Source organism: Boleophthalmus pectinirostris, unplaced genomic scaffold (genome assembly GCF_026225935.1).
Source record: "Boleophthalmus pectinirostris isolate CB_2022bp ecotype Guang Dong unplaced genomic scaffold, ASM2622593v1 HiC_scaffold_3, whole genome shotgun sequence".
NCBI classification, from domain to species: domain Eukaryota; kingdom Metazoa; phylum Chordata; class Actinopteri; order Gobiiformes; family Gobiidae; genus Boleophthalmus; species Boleophthalmus pectinirostris.
The window spans coordinates 31,599,031-31,616,382 of NW_026571299.1; the positions used below are offsets into that span (position 1 = coordinate 31,599,031).

Genomic DNA, 17,352 nt, shown 5'->3' on the forward strand with positions numbered 1-17,352 from the left:
ACATTTGCCTAAACAAAGAATGTGTCTCTTCTAACAGTGGTCACATCTGTCACACAATTAAATGAATGTGTGTGAGTCTCACAGTGATGGAAACCTGCTGTTGCTATGACAATTAATTATTCAAAACAAAAGATTATATCTTTAGATTATGAAAAGTGCTCAAAATTGTGGATAGAATCAGGAAACTGAGTCATAGGCTTTTATATGAATAGTAAACGTTGCTGGGGCCTGGCATTGTCTCTACAATTGTGCAGCATAACTTTGAACAATGTGTCCTTGTGTACAACTATAAGATGTGCCAAAATGATAAAATCCCAATATGTGAACTATTTTAATTGAGTTGTGCCGATCCCTCATTGCGTTTCCCTTCACTGCCGCAGACCATCTATCAATAATTCCTCAGAGGGCCAAGCATGAAATCTGAAATACCCCAAATGTTCTGAAAATAAGATTTGCTGCCTATGCAAAGCAGCCAGGAGCAGATCTGCACACTGCAAGCTGTGCCCCAGTGTCTGTGGCAGTGACGAGCACAAAGCAGGGCTCAGGTACACGCCGTATGCTGGCATAATTACAGGATTTATGGGATTATTATACTGTAAGTGCTTTCACTGAGACAGCTGGGAGCTTTTTACTCCCAGTGACACATAATCTCGAAGAATAAAACCCGGACCCCCAGAGCATCGCTTAATCATTTCTTAGCATACCTGCACACGGCTCACAACTCGCCCAAAGAAGACAGATTTACAGAATTAGAATATCATTATCATATCGACTGCAGATCACTCCGGAGTTATTTGAGTGCACTTTGGAAAGAGGAAAAGATTTGGTTAATAAGTTGTAAAATGTAGCTTCAAGTTACATTATCAAAACACAAACACTTCTTGTAGATTCTCACCATACTAGCTATTTGTTCATTAAGAATTAAGCCTTTATTTATGCTTTATTAAAGTCTTTAAGGCGTAGTTATCATAAAGTGGTACCTTGGATTTTCTAACCCTTAATAAGGTAGAGTTTATATATTGAGATTATCACATTTATCATTGTTATTGTCTACATTTTGTATTCTTCTTCATTATTATTATTAAACATTTAAACATTGGATCATTATGGGTATTGTTTATTCATTTTCTGTTTTAATTAGACTAGACTGAAAGCTCCCCTCTTCTCTCTGACATTAAACACTCATATAGATATAAACATGATACATATAGGAATAAAATAAAACACCAATATATATATTCTGTCTATCAGTTTTGAGTTGACTTTTATGTAAAACACTTTGGTCAGTAGGGCTGGGTGTCATTAAGAATTTGCCGATACGATACATACCTCAATAAAGTGCACTTTTGGTTCGATACAATATTTTTCAAATTGATTCAATACGGTTCAATAAAAAATAAATACTAAATCATGGCTGTAATACTAAAAGTCTTTGTTAAGCCACTTCTTGAAACACAAACATTTTAATCATCAAAACAGTAAAAATATCAAATGTGTTGCAAAAATGAGTTTTTTTCACTGAACAAGCAACAAAACTGTAGCTCTGTAACAAAATAATTTAGTAAAATATAGCAAAAAATACTCTTGGCGATATATCGATACATCAGCCCACAATATCTATACTGTATCATTACAATAAACGATACGATATATTGATATTTTTATATTTTTGCACACCTCTATTGGTCAGCTTGTTTGAAATGTGCTATATAAATGAATGAATAATTTTAAATAAAACTCTTCAATGAATCCATATTTAAATGTTTAGATATTGACATATGTTGTATTTAAAAATGGCTTTTAGCTGTAAACCGTATAGTAAAATGGAAATCGTAAATTCTATGCAATGTTAGGCTATGTCTTATTATTATGACCTCATTAATTCATTAAAATATAAAACAGTCAGGTATGTTGTTTTAGCAAATGGCAGGCTATATTTATGAAACACTTTTTGGTCCACTTTTTTTCTTCCTCCTCATCTGTCCCCGACCTCCTTCCCCGCTCCTAAATGTGATCAGAATCGGCACGGCTATACCATATTTCCACGCCTTATTTTCATCCATGCAGCTCGGACTGTGACCATACCGCTGCTCTATCTATCAAGTCCTGCTCCCTCCCTGCGCTGGAGATAGGACCTGCTCACTTCTCCTGACTTCTTCTCCTCTCAGGCATTTCCACATTTCCATTTTCTGTGATCTAAACAAACCCATTACCTCAAGTCTACAGCCCCCTCGGCCATGAGCACCCTAAGGACACAGGCCCCGGGCGGTAAAGAAGCGTGGAGGAGAGCTACCTTCAATGGCCCCTCTGTCCAAATAGTGAAATAGTGGAATAGCAGGTCCCTTCACTTATCTAAGTCAATGCAGAGGGGTGACTGCTTATCCCTATACCTCTGTAGTCAATCAATTAGAGGATCAAAGCAGGAGATGAGGCTAGTGTCACAAAGCTCTCCCACACAGAGAGACACATCACCTGACTGACAGCGGACTAAAGGGGGGACGGGGCAAAAGGGGGACGCAAGGGGAGCGGAGGGGACAGCCGTAGCACAGGCAGAACTTCACATGAGTCTATGAGGCCTGACACTGAGCCCCAGAACAATGCCGGAGACGGGTTCCCACGCACACAAACTTACATCATGCGAAAGGGAGACCGGGCAGAGACAAGTTTGGTAGAGTAAACAGGGGTAAGAGTTACTTCATCTGACAATTGGTAATAACATTGGTTTGCGTCAGCGGGCTCTTGTCAACGGGGACAATTAGATGCTTAACTTTGGCTTTTAAGTTGTTTGAATGGGGAAGAGATTTGTTTTGGCCCTCGTCGCTACCAAACAAGTTCAGATAACAGGCGCTTTCATATGTCAGCATTGGACTTACGCATTGTCATCAGCATCAAATAACTTAGTGATCATAGAGCACTTAGAGATGAAAATAAATATGTTACAAAATACGGCTTGGGTAACTTTTGGGCCCAGGTCTATCTTAAAAGTGGATTGTGCAACGCGTCCGTCAAACACTTTTCTTCGCGAAGTTGTCTGGAATGTTTCACAATATGGTGTTAAATGTTTCGATCATCCAAACGAGACCAAGTTACACGTCAGATCTGAGCAGAGGCAACTCCAATGAGAGTTTTTGTAGGTAATTTTGATCAACATAATCACCTGTAATTGAATAAATGTAAGGTAGAGCTGTTTAATGTCATACTGTGGAACTTTCCAGGCAGAACAATGACATATCCATGTAAACAAGCAGGTGGCAAAACGTTACCATACATAGTGCACATTTAAGAAAAGAGTTAACATTATGGGGACAATAAAGGGTGCCCAGACTTTCCTTTCCACACACACTTCCGGTTCCTGCACCTCAAATTGTTCTTCTCAACGTGAAGGAGCAGTGTCTCTACTCCGAGCTCCTACCGTGTGACTGAGCTCCTCGCCCTACCTCTAAGGGAGCTCCTCGCCACCCTTCGGAGGAAACTCATTTTGACCACTTGTATCCACAATCTTGTCATTTCGGTCATTACCCAAAGCTCATGACCATAGGTGAGAGTAGAAGTGTTGCAGAGTTGCCTTTTGACTCAGCTCCTTCTTCAAAACAACAGTCCGATAAAACGACGTTTGAAGGTTTCCGAGATTAACATTTGTTTACCAAACCACTTGAGATGAATGATTTCCTCAATAACCTAATAAGGATGATCAGGAAGGATTGATTTTTTAGCAAGAAATGCTGTATACTTGGTCAGATTTTTTCATTGAACAGATCACAGTATGTGTAGTTGATCGTGCATAGTGTGGCTGTATCTTGAGGTAAGACAAGAGTATGGAGTAAGACAGCTTTCAGAAATATTTGTGTGCATAGGCTAGAAATCCATGCATATCCGGTTGTAGTTGAGCATGAAATAAATATTCATAAACTCTCGAATGAGTCCGGTAGTACATAAAACGTATTTTGTGTATTTTATCCATCAGAATATGAATTGAGAAGTTATGACGTCAATAATTACAATCATGGAATGAAAATTTATGATTACGCTTTCTTCAGTACGAATATGAATTCACAGACGTGACTCTACTTTCAAAAATAAGTCACCACTTCACAGGTATTATTTATTAAGCAGAAAAACATCGATCGAGATGCTGGACTTTTGTGCTGCATATGGACTGAACCAGGACTAAAACTGGAATAAACCAGGTCTAAACTAGGACTAAAACTGGAATAAACCAGGACCAAACCAGGACTAAAACTGGAATAAACCAGGACCAAACCAGAACTGAACCAAGACCAAACCAGATCTAAATCAGGTCTAAATCAGGTCTAAATCAGGTCTAAATCAGGTCTACATCAGGTCTAAACCAGGACTAATCTTGGACTTGAGAGACAGAGATCGGGTGATGGCTGCGCTTATCTCCATGGGGCACAGACCTCTGCGCTGGTCTTTTCTCCTGCACTCACCTAATGGTCTATGGGGACCTCCAGGCCAGTCCTGACACTCAGTCCTGGTTCAGTTTTGGTTCAGTCCTGGTTCAGTCCATATGTGACGCAAAAGTCCGGCATCTCGATCGATGTTTCTTCTGCTCAGTAAATAATGCCTGTAAAGTGGTGATGTATTTTTGACAGTAGAGTCGTATCTGTGAATTCGTATTCATACTGAAGAAAGTGTAATCGTAAATTTTCATTTCATGATTGTAATTCTTGATGTTGTAACTTTTCAATTCATATTCTGATGGATAAAATATACACAATACATCTTATGCACGACTGGACTCATTCGAGAGTTTACGAATATTTATTTTATGCTCAACTACAGACAAATATGCACGGATTTCCCAAATATGCACAGATTTCTATGCACACGAATATTTTTGAAAGCTTTCCCACTCCATACAAGAGGCGTATTGTCCACACCTTTATGGCGTTGGGTTTGAGCGGAAGAACATCTGGCTTAAAACTCAACTGAACACAGAAAGAAAACAAAACAATAAAAAGAGGAGATGAATGAAAAATACAAATGTTTACAGTTTTATGGCCATTTTTGTTAATTCTTGTTGACCAGTGAATAAAAGTACTTCTATACAACACAACATGTACTGTAACTGTACACTAAGCTCTATTTGCAAAAGTATTTCTCACATTTCAAAATTTCACTGCTCACATTTAAATGTCCATACCTCCGTCATGTCCGACATAGCGATGCCTATGGTGAAACGAGGATGACGTGTTTGTATTTACGGCGTGGACTATATGACTGTGTGAATGCCTTCATAACTCTTGGTCAGCCCTCCGCATTGACACCATACCAGGGGGCTTTGCGGAGCGCTCTCCCCCAGACGGCCCTCTCCGCTCCGGGTGCGGGGAGGGAGCAGGAGGGGGTCAGCTGGTCCAATGAATGACTTCCTCCAGCTGCAGCCCTGTCATGTCCAGCACTCATCACTCCTTAATCACATCACATATGGGGAACACACGCTCGCTTTACTAATGCTACGCTAATGCTACGAGACGCTCATAAAGTTTGCACCTTTAAACCACCGTATATCATTAGAGGGTCGGTTTGGACAGGGACATGGGTTAACGTGACATACATAAATTACGTTCTAGTTTGTTCGACTGCTTTTGTGAGTGTTTTCAAGTGGATAGGGTCTGAAGAAAAACAAAAAAAATTGCCCAAGTAACATTAGAGATCAGTTTTATTTTATTTTTTCGACAGCGTACTTGATATAAACTGTTGTAATATTGCTTTCATTTTCATCTTTTCTCTTTCAATATCATTTTAATGTTTAATTTTTCAACATAACTTCTGATTTCATTTTATATCAGATAAATTCTTAGCTTCACTCTAGTCTTTTGCAATTTGTTTTCGGAATTATTTATTTATCGATTTTCAGTGATGGGAAGAATACTTTGAAAATGTATTTAGTTACGGAATACTGAAAAGCTGAATTAAAATGTATTTTGTAACTTTACTCTGATACATGGTCCAATCAGAGTACTGTATTCTGAATATATAGAGTACTTTTGCTTTGAGTTGCATTTAAATGATAGTGTAAAGATGAAACATAGTACAGTTTTGTATTTGTATTTGCTGTTTTCAAAGCATCACTAATCAAAATCTCACTTGCCTCACCACAAGAGAAGAGTGGACTATTTTTCTCACTGATTCTGTGCAGTTTGAATCCTTACATGATCAAATAGCCTAATGTATTTTAGAAAAGTAACTGTATTCTGAATAAAGTTACTCAAAATAAGTCTTGAGAATATTCTTGGTACATGTTCAGTTACTTCCAAACACTATCGTTTTATATGAATTCTAACTTTCAGAATGAAGTCAACATGTTCCCAAGTCTGTAGTTTCATTGTACTTCTTTGCAATATCTGAAGATACTTGTGTAAATTGTTGAGTCAAAAATTATCAGTAAAAGTAAGTGACTTTCCATCTGCGCTGCCATCTTTGTTTTTAATTTCACATTTTAAACCATTTTCACCCATGCAATTATCATTCCAGTCTGTCTTGGATTAGTTAAAAATATCATATCTGATTTTTAATTTGGCTTTATTTTTATTTCCTTACATTACCTTTATGTGTAACGTGTGTTTGGATTGTCCCCTAGTGGCCACCATACTTCACACCTTTGCAAAAACAAACAAGAACAGACCAAAGCGTATTTTTTAAATCTTTAATTGATAACAGTTACGCCAGTGTTACAGTAAACACACCAACAGGCTGAAGGTACAAGTTCCCACTACTTCTAATACTTCATACAGCAGAATAAATTATACCATGGGAATATACACACATGCCGAACGGAAAAGGCCAAAAGCACAGGTCAGGAAGCAACTAAAAACAGGTTAACATCGGAACGCACAGGAGGCTGGAGGATTTTCAGTGGCTTAAATATCCAAATGTCTATTGACGTGTTAGAAATGAGGATTCACACTAAGTCTAAAATCCTTTGTATTTAAAATATACACATGTGAGGTGTTACCTTTTCTCACTTTCATTGGTCCACGAATGCAACATTGACATTTGTGCCAGAGGGATTGCGAGATAGGTCCATTGTCCATCGCCCTGGCAACATTGGTCCCAAAATCCTCTCCGCATTGTGACGTTTCATCCAGGCTTGGTTCAAAATATACAATAGTCCTTATATGTCCAAGAGGCTGCCTTTTCCGTTAAGTCTCTCTTTTGTACAATTTTATAGCAACAATTTCAATGGAATTAATACTTTAACTAGTTTGTACAAAACGCTCCACTCTTCTTAGCTTGGGCCCGGAACAAAACTCAGTTAGAAAAAACGTAAAAAATACAAGAAAGTAAAATCAAAATAAGAGAGTAAGACATCTACTTTCTGAAATCCTTGCTTACCTATCACTCATCTTGGTTTAGTAAAAAAATGTATACAACAAGCTGCTCGGACTACTGTACAGTTTTCACAAAATGGTCCCGATTTTTGAAAAAAGTCGACTACAAGGGCTACACAAATGTCTCCACTAGTATATATATTTTTTTCTTTTTGTACATTGCTGTGAATGGGGAGGATTATCGGGGCATCTGGTTCAAACTTGAGGTGTGGAGGTCTGAGGCTGACCCGATTAAGTGAAATTTTATAGTATATAGGAATGCTGTCATGTGTGCACTTTTGGAATTCGGTAATGTTAAGAGTTCAGGAATGACTATATGTTGGTAAACTTCTGGAATCCTCTTAGTGTTACTGTGGAAATTTGGGGTTTGACGTTGCATTTAAGTACATTCTTTTCGTTCATATCTTCGTTCTGTCTAAAATGTAACAACAATTTAATTATCCTTCATAAGCGTTCAGGAATGTTTTTGTAAATACATCTACGGAATGTATTGGAAGCTATGGAATTCAATTGAAAGTGCATGTACACAATAAGAGAAGCGCCCCCTATTGGTTGAGTGGGTCACTGTCAGTTAGTTTTGACATTACATTTGGGCAATTTAATCTTCTTTACACTGTTAAATACACACAGAATTCCCAGTATTCCCTGGATTTTAGGATCGAGGGGTAGGAGCGAGCTAGCCCTCTTTGGCATGGTCCATATTTCCAAAACAAAATACATTAATTTTCCCCCCCAATCCTTTTTTTTTTTTGTAAATAATGCCATTCTTCCCCAAGGACCGCAGCTAAGGATGGGATGGAGGTTAGCGAGGGGTAAAAAAAAAAATAAAGCTAGCGTCAAGCCAAGAACACTGCTCCAATTCCCAACAGGATCTTTCCAGTCAGACTTCCCACCGAGAGGCTGAGTTCTTTAGGAATGTCAGGACAAAATGCTGGATGTAAGAAGGTCAAATCGCTCACAAAAGCTCAAGGGAACGGGCCGAAGGAAGAGCAGCTTGAAAAACAATTCTGTATTTTCAAATTCACGCACCACGCACGCTCCGTTGGTCCCACTCGGTTATTTTTACACATCGACTAAACAGGAAAAGATATAAACGCGAATCAAGGAACAACGGAAATCACCATAATCGTTATAACAGCAATTTTAACAATATCAAAAAAGGAAATGAGAGATTGGCTTCGTTAGCTACTATGAACAGCAAAGTACATATCGTCAATGGCTCAGTGCGTGAATGCAGTCCACAGACAATCGCGACAATCCAAGTTTATGTGCGCTTAGACCGGTTCGGCACCCAAGATTTCCAGTGGTCACGGAGATAGCTTGCAGAGTAGCTATTTTTTTCCTCGTTCCGGAAAGAAATCAGTGCCGATCCGAAGTCTTGGTGTAGCGTGAGAGTTGTTAGCTAGCGATGGTGTTTAGTTTTTTGTTTAGTAGGCCTGCCCTGTCTCCACCTGAAGCAACCCCAGCACGGCCGAGTGGTCTCCCAGCTTCATCCTCCTCTGGGTGGACAGGCTCACATTCTTAGCCAGGTAGTCGACCGCAGCTGGAAGAGAAGAGAAAAATATGTTAGTGTACGGATTTACTCTGTTTACATCCAGAAGATAGCTTGGTTAAGATGGGAATACACGTGGTAGGAACATGGGAGTGATCTTTTGTCCACTGATCCCAAAGTTGGCGGTTCGAACCACACTCTTGACATAAACAAATTTGATTCCGGCTCCCAAAGATGAATGCTGTCGTTGTTTCCATGGGCAAGACTCTTAACCCGTCTCGCCCTCAGTGTCTGCGTTTACTGGTGTGTGAATGCTAAGGAAACAATGCTGTCGTTGTTTCCTTGGGCAAGACTTTTAACCAATCTCGCCCCCCCTGTCTGCGTATGTGTGTGAAGCGGCTCCTTGATGTGAAGCGCTTTGAGTACCTTGAGGGTGGAAAGCCCTAAATAAAATCATGACCATTTGCCATTTTTAGGTTTTAGGTGGGATTTTAGGGGCCTTTCATGTCTGTGTGTGTTTTTTTTCATCCTAAAGTTTTTCTCTATTAAAACATACAATACACAATATCAAAATCCATGTCTAATCCAAAATATACACAATATTGAAATCTAAAAATCTAAATTCTATTCACCAGTAATGTTTAATACAGATGGGGCAGGTACTAGCCTGATTCATCAGCCAGTTTCACTTCGTGAAAACTGTCTGACCTCGCAGCATTAGGATTTGTTCACTCGACGGTAGGCGGTTACTTTTTTATTTAACCAATCGCTGCTATTTGGTTGTGACGTATGTAATGAGCCAAATCCCGTAGGAAGAAGGACAATAACGTCTTTCTCCTTGATAAAATTCACCAAACATTCTCTTTGTTCCGGCTTTAAATCCTTGAGCTCGGGAATTGTTGCCAACACAGAATATATGGTAATGTTCGTCTACATCCATCTCGACTGCTTTGTTTACTGTTGTGCTGTACCACAAAAGGGACCCAGACAGGCGCTTGAGTTTGAAGTCATGGCTTCACAGCTCTTTACTGATTGGCCAGTACACGGTCTACAACTTCTGGAGTTCTTGCAAACCATCTAGTGTGTTCCAATTTCTGACCTAGTCACTGGAGAGAAATGAAATTGAGCGGAGGCACTAGGTGGCATTAATAGGTTTAGTCACAAATAGAAATTGTCAGGTTAAACATTTGTGGATTTACTTCCTAGATATTTCATGGCAAAGTTAGGGTTAACAATATGGATATCTGGCTCTTGTTGTATTATTATGTTTCATTGTTGCTGCTGAAAATATTAATTTCCAGTATAGAAATATCTATCTATCTTTTTTGTCGTCCATCTGGTAGAATCTGAAAACCACCAAGAGGGGCTTCCTAACAAAATACTAACTTGAACACTGTCAAAAGGCTCCTATTGCTACTATCAATACAAGAAGGTGCCATTTCTGACCATTTGGCTTTCCCCTATGCCTATGTGGACTATTCATTATACAACAGGTCTAAACGCAATCATTTCTCCACTTGCATGTGCACGAACTGACAGACAGGTGGCAGATTTCTCGAGACATATGCCCCATTCATTCTCATATCATTTCCGTGATTAAGGCTGAAATAAGTTGTGGCAGTAGCGAGTAGGAGACAAAGCCCCTCCCCCTCCGTCCCTTGTCTGCGGTTGGCACGGCGATGGCATGGCGCTGTCACTCACACAGGTTGCCGTGTGCTCCGGGACGTGCCAGTCTTCATTAAACCTGGCATCTGTGATTTCATGCCCTCCGCACGCCACATGGACCATCATTTGGGAAGGCAGACAGCAGCTCTCTCCCTCTCCCCTTCATTCATTACACATCCACTGTGCTCAATCAGCGTCTCAATTAACCTCACTTCAGATCACATCCGCGCGCCCGTCACTTCCCCGTGAAGATGACAAAACGTGACACACACACACATACGCACACATAAACACACACACGACACACATGGAAACCTGAGCAGCAGATGCACTGAGGGATGGATGGAAATGGTCTACAGATCTTGTTAGCCTAAACCAAAGTTGGACTGTATAAAGACCCTGTCTATATTGGATCATCAAACCGCTTTACATGTAGGCACTATTCTCACTCACGCTGTCCACAGATCAATTAGTTTAAAGGAACAGTCCGGAATTTTGGACAGAGGACCTTATTTCCTAGTTAGCCCAAGATGGAGACGTTTAGAGACGTTTTTAAAAATTCCATCCAGTCCTTGTACTGTATTTGCAGAGGTCGCTGGTGCTAGGCTAGTGCATGTCAATGGCCATAGTTAGCCTGCCACTTACCCACGCCACAAGCACTCGAAGCAAATCTATTATTATGCCAGACTGTCGATATAAATGTTTGAAATTAAACTAACCTTGCATCGGATTAATTGTTGCATGTTCAGGGACTATTTTTTCAGCAGCAGTGGAATTTAACTTTGCCGGTATGATAGGTGCTAGGTGATATCAATTCGCTGCTGTCACAAGCTTTCAATAGCTGGGTTTCGGATGACATCACTACATTCTATAGGACAATATTATTTAATACAAATGGGAGGCAGCTAAAATTAATAATGTTCAACTGGCACGTTTTTGTTGCAATATAGCATGGTCTTGGGTTGAGTCAATAATAGACATGATCAAGTTCCATATTTGTGAATTCACCTTTCTGATATTTCATGGTTAAGTACAATGTAATTAATAGGAAAAACTGGCTCTTGCCCCCCATCTGAATATGAGATCACCACATTCTAGAATCTGAAACCCAGCAATCAGGAAGAACAAGTAGCTGCTGCTGCTCAGACATAAACCCTTCAAATGCAAGGTTTGTTTTACTTCTAAAATTATTTTATTGACACAGGCATTCACATCAATAGTTTGATGTTATAACTGTTTTGCGTCGGGTGCTTTGTAGGCTGTTTTTAGAAGCAGGCTAACTATGGCCATTGACATGCACTAGCCTAGCACCAGTGACCTCTACAAATACAAGGACTGGATGGAATATTTAAAAAAGTGTCTCCACACATCTCCAACACTCTGGCTCACTAGGAAATGAGGTCCTATGTCTAAAATTCTGGGCTGTCCTTTTAAGTGTCTTGCCCAGGGCCACTACAAAAGTACGGAATGCCAATAGCGGAGTAGTGGGCTAACCAACTACTGCCCATAGTAGTAGTTAAGTAGTGGTAGAATGTCCTTGTATGGAAATTTATCTTCTGCATTTGGCCCATCCTTCAACTCTGCTGGAGCAACCTTGGACCATAGGCCTGGCAAGTCCAAAATTATACAAGGCTTCAATTTCTAGGCAACCATTCTTGATATTGAGACATAGGTTTACGGTAATGAGTGAGTGGAGGATTAAACCTTACTCAGTGCGATCCCCTTAATTACAAAAAGGGCTTCTCACAAAATGATCAAGTATCTTATCATCACCCAGACTCCAGGTTGAGAATCATTGCCCTAACTTACTAGAGCATCAGGAGCAAACCTATCCAACCACAGTCAGAACATGCAAACTCCATGACAAGTAAATAGTATTAGTTAGAAGTGGTATAACAACTAGTTTTGAGTATTCCTTAGCTTTATAACTGAGTGAATTGTTTTTTATTTCAAGTTTGTGCCAAGAAAGAAACAATAATCTTACTATATATACAAAAGTACATTTCTCCAAAAGCAGTTGGGAAGAAGAAAAAACTTGTATGAACCCACCCCTGTTCATGACAGAGTTTCAAAAATGATGTGGTTTCTTATATTTACATATAGTAAAATTTATTTCATACTATGGTCGTACAAACTAATAATAATGATAAAGAAGGCACAGAAATTCAACATTTATAATCGTATCAAAAAAAGCAAAATGAGAATGAGAAAAATTTAAGGATTTTTTTGTTTGTTTTTGTTTGTTTATGGTCGTACAAACTAATAATAATGACAAAGAAGGCAGAAAATGTATCGTTTATGATCGTATCAAAAGAAACTGTAATGTTACCTAATCTAATTCTAACAGTGCCTCAAATATTTAACCCCTGTAACCAAAAACTGTTATTCTTTAATGTTTTTCCAATGTATCTATTGTGTTGATTTGCACGTAAAGCACTTTGGTCACCTTGAGATTTGGAAAGCGCTTTATAAATAAAATTTGATTGATAGTGAACCCATGGGATTAGTGACATTCACAATCCCAATTACTATCAAACGTCAGTGCGGATTTCTTCACTAACTGACTAAACAAAACCAAACAATCGTGAGGCGAAGCTTTGTTGTTGGTCAAAGTGTGCTTCCTCTTACCTCTCGTGAACAGCTCTGACAGCATCACTCAATTATGCTAATCTAATAAAAGCGCCCTTTCCTTCCCCGGGGCTGTGTGTGTGTCTGCGGACAGGGGGGTGAGACAGAGGTGGGACAGAGGACACAGCGTCGCCTCCGGGTGTCTCCTCTCCTTTGAAGTGTCCCTCTGCTTGTCCCGGGTCGAGAGGAGCGGGGTGTGTCCGCTCCTCTCGCAGAAATCCAGAGCTGGAGCCAATGGGGAGGTTTTATCAAGAGCACGTGTCCCATTCTCTCCAGAAAAGAGGGCAAAGGGCAACGGGTGCTTTCTTAAAATGGGCCAGCGCTTTTAAAATGTAAGGGTTAAGAATGTAACTATAAAATTGATCTGCAGATTGTTTTCTTTTTGTTTCATGGTTTTGAATGATAAAATTGGTAGTAAAATCGTATGTGTATTCTTGAGTTAGAGGAATTATTCAAGGGTTATATGCAACATTTTGTGGACTTTTTCACATTTTAATCATTCTGAAACTCATGGATAGCATTTAAATTGGATTGGCTTCCCTAAATTGTTGTCTTGGCTTCTAATTAATGTATTGTGTTTATGTCCAACGTTTCTATTTTTATATTTAGATCCATTTATATTGAACTTTTACATTTTTGTCTGACCAGCTGCATAGGCCAGAATGAATTCGATGTTTTTTTCCACCCTGGATCAAAACCTTGTAGATATTAAATCCTATAATACCTTGTCCATACTGGCTGTACTGGTATGCTATGGCGAAGGGGTCCAGTTTTTAAATGGATGAAAACCTTAATAGATACCTTTATAGTGAACTTTAACATTTTTGTCTGAACAAGCCAGCTGTATTGACCAGACTGGTTCCACGCTTATCTCTCCCACTGAACCAAAAATCCCATGACACTTACTCTGTCCATACTGGCTGTACTGGTATCCTGCGGCGACGGGGTCCACGCTGTAGCTGGTGGCGCTGTAGGTGGGGGGGCAGTAGGACTGGGACGAGGCCAGGGAGTCCACACTCTTGATGGGGTCGGAGCGCTGGCTGCAGCTGGCTGAGATGGGGTTGGAGCTCTCCAGGCTGCTGTGGAGGGGCGAGATGGAGAAGTCGTGCTGGCTCTGGGAGGGCACCGCGCTCGGGTTACTCAGGATGCTCATCACCTGAAGAGAGACGGAGCAGAGACAGAGGAGGTGAGGTGTGGGAGAAGCTTACAACGTAAAGGTAGACAAGAAGTTGAAGTTGAACATAATGTGGATGTTCAATAATAAATAGCTTGACAATATTGAAACAAAACTCAATTTATTTTTTGGCAATGCATTGAGAATGTACTTAACTCATACCCGTGTTTGGGAGATTACACTAAACATTTCTGTCTGTTTTTGAGGTAAATTTTTATTCATTGTCAGTTTACCAAAGACTGAGTCGCGACCCTAAGGGGATTTTTTTTGGGTCGCCTTGTCACGATCTGCATGTGGGTCAATTGAATGTTGAATGTTGGGCTACATTTAATGTTTAAATAGGCGACTTATGGATCATTTTTATTGCTGGTCCAATCACTGTTTTTTATTGTTTAAAACTTGTGTAATACTAATTGTTGAAAGACACGATCACTTAGTCAACAATAAAATATCCTCAGTAATGTTCAATAATGGTCAAATCCACCTTTATTTTGTGATGTACCAATAATGTCTATTGACTTTGTGACTTTTAAAATATGTGTCCCCAGAAAAAAAAGGTTTGGGAAACACTTTTATAGACAATATACTTGATATTCAAATCTCGCCTCTAAACAACTATTGCAATATTTTCAATTTTTTAATACTTCTCTCTCCACTGGTTGAAACATATAATTTGCTTGATGGTAGTGGTCAGAATTAATCTTGAAAAGAGAGCCAGACTTTAAAAACAAAAAAAAAAAAAAATGTTGAACTTGATATGGCCTAAGATTCCTGAAAGTGAAAACTATTACACATGCACATAGAGACCCGCCTATAGACTTTTGTGAAGGCTACCATGACTTGAACCCAATCTGATGATACAACTGCGTCTTGTAAGTTAACAATTTAAGACATCTTTAGTATCTTTCTTCTTCTTCTTCTTCTTCTTCTTCTTCTTCTTCTTCTTCTTCTTCTTCTTTTTTTTGTTCCCTACCCTGTGTCCCATCATTTGTTTACATGTGTTTCTTCATGGGCTTGGTCTGGAGCATGCTCAGAGCAGTCCACCCTGGCTATCCTGGGGCAGAGGGGGAACTGAGGGTGTTACATTTGGAAAATTGAGGATCAAAGCTCCTACAGAGTTATGGGAAAGTACTTTTTCATTGCAAATATAGCAGCCATCCCAGCTCTTCACGGTGCAGATACCAATAGAAATACACAATTTCAACTTTGAAATAGGGAAACTTCCCCATCATTTTTTTTTTTTACAAGTGCAGGGGGGAAGGAAGGATGGCACAAGGACAGAGCAGTGAAGGGTGACGAGGTTAAAAAAAGGAGAATTTGAACAAGAGCGAGCGTTTCCATTAGCCCCTGGTGCCAGTAAGTGCACTTCTCTGGGAAAGAGGGGTCCCATGGCGATAATAGACTCACCACTGGTGCCAGACAGCCCCCCGTCCCACCGACCCACCACCCCTGAAGGCCTGAGCTGCAGCCTACAGCACAACAAGCACCCAGGGAGTCCCTAATCCTGCGCCCCTAGCCTACCCATCTCATGAATAGTAATGGGGTTGGAACGGGTAAATGATCCCCTCAGATCCACACACAAAGTCCAGCCTCTGCGAACCCAACAGAGGGGCCGCTGATAGTGCAGGTTGGGTCTGTGCTGCATATTACACACACTGTATCATTCACACTGCATAAGAAAGCCTCCCATTCAATATTCCAGATTATTGTAATAGCTTGTGACACTGGTCCGAAGAAGGGTTGAAAATGTGTTGAGGCGACAGTTCACCACAAATTTTCTCATGTCACGGTCCCAACCCCTCCCCTCAACGGCAACAATAACATTTCAACCTTTTCTGATTGTATTTGAATCATGCAAAACTGGACCTATTCACCGGCATTATATCGAACTCAAGTTTACAGCTTAACCATAGCTTTGGGATTCAGTATTCTGCACTTACTCCAATGTATTACCAAAATATATTATACACATTTGCCTCTATTCCCTTTTTCGTTTTTGGTTTATCTCTGAATTTCTCTATGTGGCTCCTCATATTGTCTCCAACCAATAGAAATGTCTGTTACTCAGCCAGGCAAACTGATCAACCAAAGAGACCAACTTAAGTATTAGATCACATAAAATGAGTCTTAAATTCTTGTATTTCAGCTTTACATTTCAGTGAGTTTAATATTGAGCTTGCAATTGCATTTGAAATAGTGAAATAAAGTGCACAGTTTTTCAATAAACTATGAACATTATCAGTCCAACTAGGTTCATGTGGTCTTCCGGTAATTTATTTTATCGTTTTTCAGACCAAGATTTGGTTTCGTTTTCATATCTGACAGCAATTGAAATGAAATGTATGAAAAAAAAACTTTGTCTGAAAGAAAAAATGGAATTCAATATAGTCAAATAAAATATATGATCATTAACTTTTATTTAGAAAAAAAATATACAGCCTTTTTTAATGTTCGCTGCCTTACCATTAATACTGATTTAGTTTCCATTTCCCATCAAATGTAAGCAATTTTTTTTTTTTTTTTTTTTGTCTATTGAATTTGTATTGTGCTTTTCCTTTTATTTTTTTCACTCAGTTAGCTGAAGTGAAAGGGAAAGTGGGGGTCGATAAAAAGCCAATTGTCCTCCACATGGTTTTCCCTCCAAACCTTCCTCTCAACATCAGGTTCATGTTGAGTTTCGCCATGCTGCACTGACCTTTGACCCCTGTGCTGCTAAACCAATTAGCCCGTCGTGGAGGTGCTCGCACACAGCCGTCAGCCGTTAGCATCTCGGACACTCGCATGCAGACGCGGGACTGAAGCTGGACGCGTATGATAGACTGTAGGCCGAAAAGATCCCACAGAGGAGAAATTAACTATATTCTGTAAATTAATCATATTTTTTAGGAAGGCCGCCCAGGAAATATGTAGCATAAAAGTCATTTCCACATGTTAATTCTATCAGCATGGAAACCCCCACCATCCACTACAGTATACATCTGCGCACAAGCATGTGACATGGACTATAACAGGGAGATTCATGGAGCCTTCAGAAACAAGGC

At 39.7% G+C, this 17,352-nt stretch overlaps 1 protein-coding gene across 4 annotated transcripts in view; it reads right to left on the reverse strand.

Moving 5' to 3' along the window:
• Positions 1–8,779: 8,779 nt before the first annotated feature.
• Positions 8,780–17,352, reverse strand: part of pax7a (paired box 7a) — a 68,023-nt gene continuing 59,450 nt past the window's right edge. For 3 of the 4 annotated variants that reach the window (XM_055160439.1, XM_055160438.1, XM_020933907.2), the window contains exons 8-9: positions 14,044–14,293; positions 8,780–8,895 (exon numbers count right to left, since the gene is read on the reverse strand). In XM_055160439.1, the coding sequence (XP_055016414.1) occupies positions 8,780–8,895; positions 14,044–14,293 (366 nt within the window). Of the gene's footprint in view, positions 8,896–14,037; positions 14,294–17,352 lie in introns of all 4 variants that reach the window. The other variant, XM_055160437.1, reaches the window with a different exon arrangement.